The sequence below is a fragment of the Setaria italica genome, chromosome VIII (genome assembly GCF_000263155.2).
Source record: "Setaria italica strain Yugu1 chromosome VIII, Setaria_italica_v2.0, whole genome shotgun sequence".
Taxonomy (NCBI): domain Eukaryota; kingdom Viridiplantae; phylum Streptophyta; class Magnoliopsida; order Poales; family Poaceae; genus Setaria; species Setaria italica.
Genome location: NC_028457.1, coordinates 7,625,511 through 7,635,287, shown reverse-complemented (window position 1 = coordinate 7,635,287; position 9,777 = coordinate 7,625,511). Strand labels below are relative to the sequence as shown.

Sequence of the window (9,777 nt, the reverse complement as noted above, 5' to 3'; positions counted from 1 at the left end):
TGCTAGCTTCTTATTGTTGTACGTGACTCCAATTATCTCCTACTCTGAATTTATAGGATTGGTCAAAATCCGGTGTCAACAAATATATTCTAAGAATTGTATATATAGTAGTTATAATTAATATTATGCATATACTATCATGAAATATATATACAACATGCATACAATGCAATATGAGCGTATACATATAAGTAGTATACGCTAAGGATGTATACATATAGGTATATATATAAGTGAAACAACAATTAACATTAATAGAGAAAAGAGTCCAGGGTAAAAAGAAAATAGTCTTTAGTACCCTTTAGTCAGTCAACAGTAAAAAGAATGCAGGTGCATGCATGTGGCCCCTCTAATCCCGGTTGATAATACCCGGGACTAAAGAGGGGACCTTTAGTCCCGAATGATTGGTCCCGGTTGCATATTTAATATATATATATATATATATATATATATATATATATATATATCAAATATCCAGTAGTAGGAATAGAGATCTTGTACTACCAGAAAATCGGAGATTCCTGGCGGTTTGAAGTTTCGATTTTGTAAAACCGTCAGGAACTATAATATGCTCTCCTGTCGGCACATTTGTATTGTAATTTTCAGCACATGGTGCAGGTTGGTAGTTGAGCCATCCCCTTCATTTCTCACCATACTTATTCGACCAAAAAGTTATGTATCATAGGACACTACTTTTGATGACTAGATGGCCTACTACTACTAGCTTGATGTTAGCATGGCACTATTTCACGTCGATCCGGATTACTTACTTTGGGTGTGTTTGGTTGGTTGTATCATTTGATTCATGTATGAAATGATTCAAAATAATAATGATCCTTTTGTTTGGTTGGGTGAATTGGACCAACTCATCCAGGATGAGACCATCCCACTTAATACATTATTCTACTAATTAGAGTGAACCATATGGTACAAGCAAATTGGTTGAACCACCCCATCCATGATCATCCATGCATGCATCATGTGGTGCATGCAACCAAATACACCCTTTCTGATCGAGATGCGCACGGCGCATGTACATAGCGCCACATGTAGTGCGCACCTTTTGTTAACAAGACTTTTGAGTTGGCACTGGACACACCATAGCTAGCATCAAACGTCACTATTAAACATTCTCTTGGTACACGGATGCATAGGACCACGCACACGCACACCTTTCCGTATCTAGGGAGATGGCAAAAACAATGCACTACCCAAAGGCATGAAGGCACCTATACGTGACGCGTCTACCACTCCATCCTTGCTCTGTGCATCATCTGATCATCTCCGGAATTTTTTGAATTTGAGCTTATGCAACACCTTATCTTATGAAGAACCGTGTGTAGAAATAACACTTGATTACTATTTATATATGTATGTAATTAAGCACGTACGTGTCCGTTAAGTTCGATTTAAAATGCGTCCACATCACCACTGTAGTTCCAGAATTGAGCACACCTAATCCTTACTTTTGTCTTCCATGGACTGATGGACATGCCGAGCCTCCGTATCGCTAGCAACGAGTTCAAATAATAGGTTGTTTTAGCTTTTCTAAATTCATCAATATTATGAGACATATATAGGTGCATAGAAAAACTATGCACTAAAAAAATTAAAACAACCTACTGGGATGGAGGGAGTAATATGTAAGATGTCGCATTCTACTCCTCTTGGATACTTGATAATCCCCTCTCAAGGTACTCCGCAAGACCAGAGGTCGTCAGTGACGGAGGTGGTATATAGTAGTCTAGGAAGGGTTAGTTTTTTCCTAATTAATATGAGAATTTTTTGAGAATCTGTTATTAGTATGCAAATGGAGTTAGCTTTCATTATACATGGACAAAGAATGTGGAGGGTAATGGAAGCGAAAAAGAAGTGACAGGATGGAGAATGGAGATGTGCCTTCATGCGGGGTGGGGTTGTGTGTGTGGGTGGGGGGGGGGATGCTTGTTGTGGGAGAGGGAATATGGTCTGACATACTTGATAGGGCTCCGAGGGTGGAGAGGTATGTACGTGATTCTTGTGGAAGTCATGGATGGTGACACATACACTGTTAGACATAGCAATATAATAAATTCTACATGGAAAAGAAATTTTTTTTATTAGAATACTTTTAGATAATTCTTTAACCATTCATCTCAGAATACTTGTTGTTTTGGCCACAATCCTGTAGGAAAAAATGGCCCGATTCCTTTCAAATCCTCAAAATACTTGTTCCACGGAAATTTAGCATTTTTTCTGTCCCTTCCTTAACTGTACTGCTAACTTGTTTCTCTTAATGAAGATCAGTTGGTGGTAAAGTTGTTATTTTATTGATAACTTAATTCTTGTTCCCAACTCAAATACTTGAACCAAAGGTAGTACTTTTGATAAACCTTATTCCTCATCGAACTATACAAGGCAATATGCATATAGGTAGAGATAGATCAAAGTGTTATCGGATGTTTCAACATTGACTAGAATGCTGCAAATTTGTGACAAGTCAAAGGCCCATATCAACTTCTTGTATGAAGATTCATTTCTGGTTCACATGTTGGGAGCATGAAATTATATACGGTTTCATTTGAGTAATTAGCTAATTCAAAGGTTTATGGTTATTGTAGATGGCTCGCACGAACGAAATAAATACTACGAAGTTGAAAAAGTCGTTAAAAAAACTTCCTAATCAATAAAGGATTTTGAAATGTGTGCGAAAGATTGGAACAGCCACAGAATAAAGGCGGGGGTATTGGAAGCGAAAAGGAGGATGACATGGTGAAGAAATGGACGATACGAGGGTTGTAGGATGGAGTTATGGATGAGGATTGTTGGCAGAGACAGAGGTCATATAGGGGAACGGCACTGTTGGATACGGCAACAGGTTCTACATAAAAATGAAAACTTTCTTTTTCGAATAGATGTATCTATGTCTTTACTCCCTCGATTCTAAATACTTATGTTCTCCACGATCGTCGAAATATTTGTTCCATGACTTGTAGGCCAATTTAGTTCTATCTTAACACTCTTTTAATTGTATAATTAACATGGTTCTCTCAAAGAAGATTAGTTGATCATAAGATTGCCATTTTATCTATAACTTAATTCTTGTTCCCAACTCAAATTCTCAAACTAAAGTTACTACTTTTTTGATAAATCTTTTTTTCTCATTGAACTATACGAAAATTATTTTCTAGCGAAGCCGGTGAAGTCCATATATGTTATGTACAGATAAATGATCTTTGTGTGAATTCCGAAGCCTTCCAAGGAGCAAAATATTCCACACCAGCCGGTCTATATATATACAAAGCCTTGGAGGGGATCAAGTTCACTCCCATCCGACACCATTTACCTGACAGAGATGGAGACCATCCGAGCGATGACGATCCTTCGTCCATTGCTCACATGCTTCTTCTCCATGATCCTACTCTCACATCCGGTAATATCTGTAAGAACATGATCGTGTAATAAACCGATGATTGATGAACTGATTTCGCCGCTCACGCAACCTGGAATAATCCGATCATTGCCCGTGTGCAGATGACGGCGACCGCCGTGGCGGCGGAGGCGGTGAAAGTGAGCACCACCCCGATCTTCCGGGAGATCCCGCTGGGCCAGGCGAGGAAGGACTTCCAGGTCTTGCTTCGCGTTGAGGCACCGCCGGCGGCGGCGCACCGCGTCCCGATCGACGTCGTCGCCGTGCTGGACGTCAGCGGCAGCATGAACGACCGGGAGAACCGGCCGTCGAGGCTGGACTTGCTTAAGGCCGCCGCCAAGTTCATGGTCGCCAAGCTCGACGACGGGGACCGCCTCGCCGTCGTGGCGTTCAACGACCGCCCCGTCAGGGAACTCAGCTCCGGCTTGCTGTACTTGTCCGGCGATGGCCGGAGAAACGCCATGAACGTCGTGGACAAGCTCGAGGCGCGTGGCGGCACGGCGCTCTTCCCGGCCTTGGAGGAGGCCGTGAAGGTACGGGTCGTGTCATATCATCATTCATCAATTCATCATATGCAAATGCATGTCCACCAGGTGAGGTCGATGCTTTTTCTCAACCTCGAATGATGAATCTAACTGCAGATCCTGGATGAGCGGCCGGGAGATGGCCGGAACCGCCTGGGCTTCATCGTCCTTGTCACCGACGGCGAGGACGCGAGGGGGTTCGCATGGCGCCGCGAGAGCATCCACGGCGACGTTCTCGGCAAGTACCCCATCCACGCCATCGGCTTGGGCGCGTTGCACGACCCCGAGGTTCTCCTCTACCTCGCGCAAGAATCCCACGGCACCTACTCCTTCGTCGACGACGCGAGCGCCGGCGAGCTCCCCGTCGCCCTCGCCGTGTGCCTCGGCGGGCTGACGACCGTCGCCGCCGTCGACACGCGTGTCGTCCTCAAGGCCGCGGAGCCGAACGGGGTGCGCATCGACCGCGTCGACGCCGGCGGCCACGGCACCCGCGTCGGCTGCGGCGGCGGCGCGTGCGATTTTGACGTCGGCGCCCTCTACGCCGGCGAGACGAAGCACTTCGTCGTCCACCTCCACGTGCCAGCGGTATCATCGGTGGAGGACGGCTACTACTGCGATATCGACCTCGCCGCCTGTGACGACCGCCACCAACGCCGCCGCCGCCACGAGCAGCACCTCCTCGCCGTCGGCTACTCCTACCGCAACCACCCAGGCGCCGCCGTGATCACCACCGAAGGCCACGGCGTTTTCATCCAGCGATCGCCGGAGCTCGGCAGCGGCAGCGTGCGGCAACCCCTGCTCCTCCCGTCCCCCGAGGTCCTGCACCATATCGTCCGGTTCGAGCTGCTGGACGTCGTGGCTGGCCTCGTCGACGGCGAGCTGGCGGTCGTCAGGGACCGTGCGCACGCCGGCGATCTCCTCCAGCTCCGCTGGGAGGAGTTCAGGGCGTGCCACCAGTTCTGGGGCGGCCTCGACCTCGGCGGCCTGGAGAAGGAGGTGGACTCCATGGCTGGCAGCCTCAGGACCGGGGCGGCCGCCTACGTGTACGCGTGGGTGTCGAGCCACCAGATGCAGCGCGCCGCCAGCCTGGGCTCGCCCGAGAAGGCGGCCGCCGAGTACCTGACGCAAGCGATGCGTGTCCTGATGGAGGAGGCGCGGAAGCTGCCGCGGCTGGCCGAGACCACGACGTCGGCAGCCGCGGCCACGGGGCCCGGCGTCCAGTACTCCGGCGACTGCGCCGACCTGCAGATGATCGACCGGCGGCTAGAGCTGTGGTCCAAGGTAAGGCGCGACGTGCAGCATCTCATGTTCAGGCCATCTGCGGCGGCCACGGCGGCGGTGGCGGAGGGAGAGGGAGAGGAGGACCTGCTGGCCGCCGTCTTCCAGGAGGCGTCGCTGGAGGCCATCGATCGCGCAATGCACCGCGACATTTACCTGGTATACGCATTATTTACCTATAAGTGAGCTTTATTTTTTTATTTTTTGGGGAGGAAAATAAGATTTATCAGGTATTTAATAATTGATTTTATATAAAATACAGGCCGCTGTGTATGCGAGCAAGCAGAGGCGATGCCACGTCGGCGCCTGCAACTGAAGGACGTGAGAACTCGGAATTACTACTGCAGACTATGTGTGACATAAACAATAAGGATCTGTTTCCACTGTTGGATGGCCATCCAACATCACAGATGAATCCCAGACATTTCTCCGCCTACTCTGCCAATACGGGTCCACAGTACTGTTATGCCTATTTGGGCTGCTGTGGACTAGTTAACGGATGTGTACCAAAATTTGAGCTCAATAAGAGGCCCAGCTGTCTCTACCAAGCTTAGGCCCAGTGGCACCAGCTGTCTTTTGTCGTTACAGATTTTGAAAATTTTGAAAAAGAAAAGAAAGAGCAACCACCTCACCGTCTGTTTAAATTTTAACCCATTTCACACATTACGCATGCAACATATACAAAAGCATTATAGTTTTGAACTGTGGCAAAGAGCCATCTAAAAGAACAAATTACAGATTTACTAGTTGTCAAATTCTAATTGAACGCGCCATCGGAAAATGTCAGATAATTGTTCTAAAAAATAACAGGAACCGGCACACAGGAGACCACAAAACTTCTTGCCCACATGCTCAAACCACCAGACCAACGTACATTCCAGGGGCCCTTAATCACCTGGCCGCATATTCGTTTCAATACTACTAGGGAGATAATTTAGGAGGAACAAAATACATGTTCAGAGTACCCAATAAGTCCAACATAATACGATTTTGTGCTTACGTGCTACCAGAATATTGCACATACCATGTCTGAAATACAAAGTTTAGCTAATCTGGCAAGGTTCCATGAAACAGGGCAGCATAGTAAACAATATCCAGCTACATACTCACAGCAACTAATTACCAAGTCTTACGTTGGTCCTACAAGTGGAGGCGGCCTTCTTTTCCGCTCATGGAACTTAGTTTACTAGCAGAATTATGTGGTGGAAGTCTGGAAGATTCGTCTTCAAATCAGACTTGCTTTTCCTGGAAACTCAAACCTGTGAAGATTGAAAAGCAGAGTAAGTGCCAAGGTGCATCATCTGAGAAATGAGAGGGGAGAAAAGGACCAAACTGCATCGGGTTGCAAAATTCCAAACATGAAGAAATATAAAACTAAAATGGCACGGCAATAGGAACTTTAAGCAACTACTTCCTTTGTCTTTCCAAGAGCATTTGCTCTTTCAGACTATAAGTCTGAAACACAACCTGTGTGTCACCTTTTCGATAAATACATTGGTATAAATTTGTGAAACTGTTGTGTTTCATATATTTTCCATGTTAAATGTGATGATACCATTTACATGACGAATCTAAAGAGTCTTTTATATACTTCTGAATGGAGGCAGTAAACCATTAGTTTTGAAGCAACAGCTACAACTATTTGCTCTACAAACACTACTGCAAGAAAATTAAGATATCCATGAGATAGCTCTTGGTGTAGTATTCCAGCTGAAATAGTGCATATCAAATTAGAGAAGTTAAAGTAGCCAAATGAAAATGGAATTGGATATCACATCATTGTCTATTTGCATCCTTGCATAGAACTTAGCTACTTTCATAGCTGTTCAATCAGACACATGGGTACTACAAGTTTACATTTTACTACTCTGTATATATACTTCAGATTCCAAAGAGTCATGGTTAAGCCAGTTATAAAAAAACTGAAACAAGGAGGGGAAGAAGTAAGAGGATTTCGTGGAAGATATTAATACACTAGTTATATACAAATTCCAAATGAATGAAAAGAGGATTATCTATAGTGACCTTCTGAAAATAACATTTAGCACAAACTCAAAGTTACATATACAGTTAGGAGAGCAATTCAGCAAAAACCAACATACAGACATTTGTGTTATGGTACAGAACTAATCAGCAAGCAATGCATTGTATTGCTGCTTTGTGGATAATACTTGCCCCCCAAAAAAAGAGCAGAACATGTCTGTCTTTTTCACCCACTGATTTATTTCTCTAGCTGGAACATTAACTATTTTTCGAACGAAGGTAGGAGTCTCTTTGTTGCTTTCTCTTTCCAATATGCAAAGGCAAACTACTTCAATATTTTTTTTTGAACGAACGGCACGGATTGTGCCATTTCTATTAATATAGAAGAGAAAACTACTTCAATATGGAAAGCATGGAAAGTGAATCTATGTGTACAAACACTTGGGAACAAATTTTCCACTTGCCCTCACAAAAATGCAGTGCAGGTGCAGATCATCATTTCTATATGAACTTGGTCCAGCCAAATTTCACTGTTTTTTGGTAACTAATGTGGAGTTTCTTCGTTGCTTGTTTCTTTATTTTTTATCTCCATATATTAACCCAAACAGCAGATATATAGAAGGCATGAGAGTGTCACTAGGTAGCTTACTAATATGAAGTTTACTCGGGAACCTCAAGACTTCAAGAACTATTTCATTATCACTTGCACATTTGACTTCAACTCTCTTTAGGTGTGCTGATATAGAAGATGGTAGCTCTCTCCGATTGAAGCATCCTTTCATTTCCACATTGTGTTTAGGTCCCTGCAATAAACAATAACTTTTCACCAAGATAAATTAACAATCTAGATACTAGTTCTATGATGCAACAGTTGCCAATATAGAAATTGTATACCTCGGAAAATAAAATAAGACAAAGCTCCTCTAAAGCTGGTGAATGTTCAAGAATACATGCTAGTGCATGTACGTCAGGCACACACCAGTGTTCATTGAGTACAAGATGCTTCAACTGCCCAACCCCATTTCAAATCCCTTCTGAACATAAACTGGGTAGATTGCAACCAGATATATCAATAAATCATTGTCATCAGCATGACATTTGGAAGAACGAGAGCTTCAGTATTATGATCTAAAGTGGATGCATACCGTTTCAACACCAGATACCAACCCCAAATCCTCTGCTTGCGATAAACCTTGTAGAAGCACACATGAACCATCATTTTGTAAGAAACCTTGGCAGCTTTCAACACAATAATCCCCACAATCATCGCAGATGCAACGGTCAGCACATGAATCATGGATTGTAACAACTGCGACAAGTAATGGTGGCATCGTCTCAAGCACAGGCACCCTGCCTTTATAAACATCTAGCTGCAGCGAAACAAGGTTCGTGCATGAATATGAGTGCGGAAACTCAGACTGAAAACACCAAAAATGATCCTTAGACGCTTTAGAGACTGGGATGAGATCTTGGTGGTATGAACGAAGCTGCAGCCAACAATCCGGACATCTTGCAGTGAGGGGCATCTCGAGAAGTTGAGGAATTCGTTGTTGAACACTAGCTGCATAAGCATCAGCGTCGTTAAGTGCCGGGAGACAAGGGATGGATCCTCCGGCTGAAGCACTGCGAGGTTCTCAAAGAAGAAGAGCCAGAGCACCTGGACTTGGCACACCAAGGCATGCCGGATCCAGAGGTTCATGCGGGACACATCGTCGTCGGAGAATCCAACAAAGCGGAATTCTCATTTCTCGATAGGCGAGCTCCCGCGGAGGAGGAGCAGATGGTCCACGAACTCCCGGACCACCTCCAAGTGCACCGGCGACTCTCCATTGGCGCCAACGATGCGCAGGCCCGTGGCGGACTTCCAGAGGTGGACCCAGCGCCTGGCGAGAACGCAGGTCTGCGTGGCCAGCTGCGCCGGCAGGAAGGAGAGGATTCGGTACAGGATCTCGTCCGGGAGGGCGCCGATGCGGTCCCCCCCGGCTGCGCTCGCCGTGTGCGCTTTCCCTGGAGGCATTGCGAAATCCGAACCAAGAAACGAAAGGGGGAAATATGCGGAGATTTGGGGACGGGGCGGATGGGATTAGGGATTTAGGGTTCCATGGTGGAGGCGGTAGCGACGGATTGGGCCGCGAAGCTGCGGGTGGTGCTCGTATGCAGCAGCACTAGCTAGGGCGGAGCCATATTGGCGGCGGCGGCGGCGGCTGCTGTGCAGTGAGCGGCGGCGGCGGGGGGGACTGGGAGAGTGGAGATGGAGAGTGCCGTGCCGGGGGCAATTTGGGCAATGGAATGTCGGCGTTGCTGAAAAATAGCGCGGCACCAAAAATCAAAATGCTGGGCAGCTCCAGCTCTGGAAAACTCTTTTTATTGCATTGTATTATCTTTATATAACACCAATTTCTTTCAATCATTTTTTCTGCAAAACGAATAGTTGTGGGTAGTTTTATACACAGAGTTGTGCATACTTACGAGTTGTAACATTTTTAATTTACTAGAGCAATTGCTTTATTTGGCAATTTTTTTTGGTGAAGACAATTTCATAAAAAACCAAATCTTTCAACACATTTTTTTGTCAAAATTTCT

The 9,777-nt window shown here is 45.6% G+C and overlaps 1 protein-coding gene and 1 long non-coding RNA gene across 3 annotated transcripts; one reads left to right on the top strand and one right to left on the bottom strand.

The window, feature by feature from the left end:
* The first annotated feature begins 3,315 nt into the window (after window positions 1-3,315).
* LOC101754555 lies at window positions 3,316-5,855 on the top strand. The gene is made up of 4 exons (XM_004978887.2): window positions 3,316-3,412; window positions 3,514-3,942; window positions 4,051-5,370; window positions 5,474-5,855. Exons 1-4 carry the CDS (start codon window positions 3,335-3,337, stop codon window positions 5,525-5,527), a joined length of 1,881 nt encoding a protein of 626 aa, XP_004978944.1. The 5' UTR covers window positions 3,316-3,334; the 3' UTR covers window positions 5,528-5,855.
* Window positions 5,856-6,166: 311 nt separating this feature from the next.
* LOC101754164 lies at window positions 6,167-8,939 on the bottom strand. Of its 2 annotated transcripts, none has more exons than XR_001164713.2 (4): window positions 8,340-8,939; window positions 8,089-8,239; window positions 7,844-8,013; window positions 6,167-6,470 (listed from the first exon to the last, which is right to left on the bottom strand). It is a non-coding gene; the product is annotated as an uncharacterized LOC101754164 (long non-coding RNA). The 2 variants fall into 2 exon arrangements; XR_001164711.2 differs by having other exon boundaries at window positions 7,844-7,997.
* Window positions 8,940-9,777: the final 838 nt, after the last annotated feature.

What these genes read in the sequence shown, in the direction of transcription:
- LOC101754555 (XM_004978887.2), top strand. Translation starts at nt 3,335, where the DNA reads ATGGAGACCATCCGAGCGATGACGATCCTTCGTCCATTGCTCACATGC. An exon ending in CCTTGGAGGAGGCCGTGAAG is followed by an intron (nt 3,943 to 4,050) that starts GTACGGGTCGTG and finishes ATCTAACTGCAG; the next exon opens with ATCCTGGATGAGCGGCCGGG. An exon ending in TGCACCGCGACATTTACCTG is followed by an intron (nt 5,371 to 5,473) that starts GTATACGCATTA and finishes TATAAAATACAG; the next exon opens with GCCGCTGTGTATGCGAGCAA.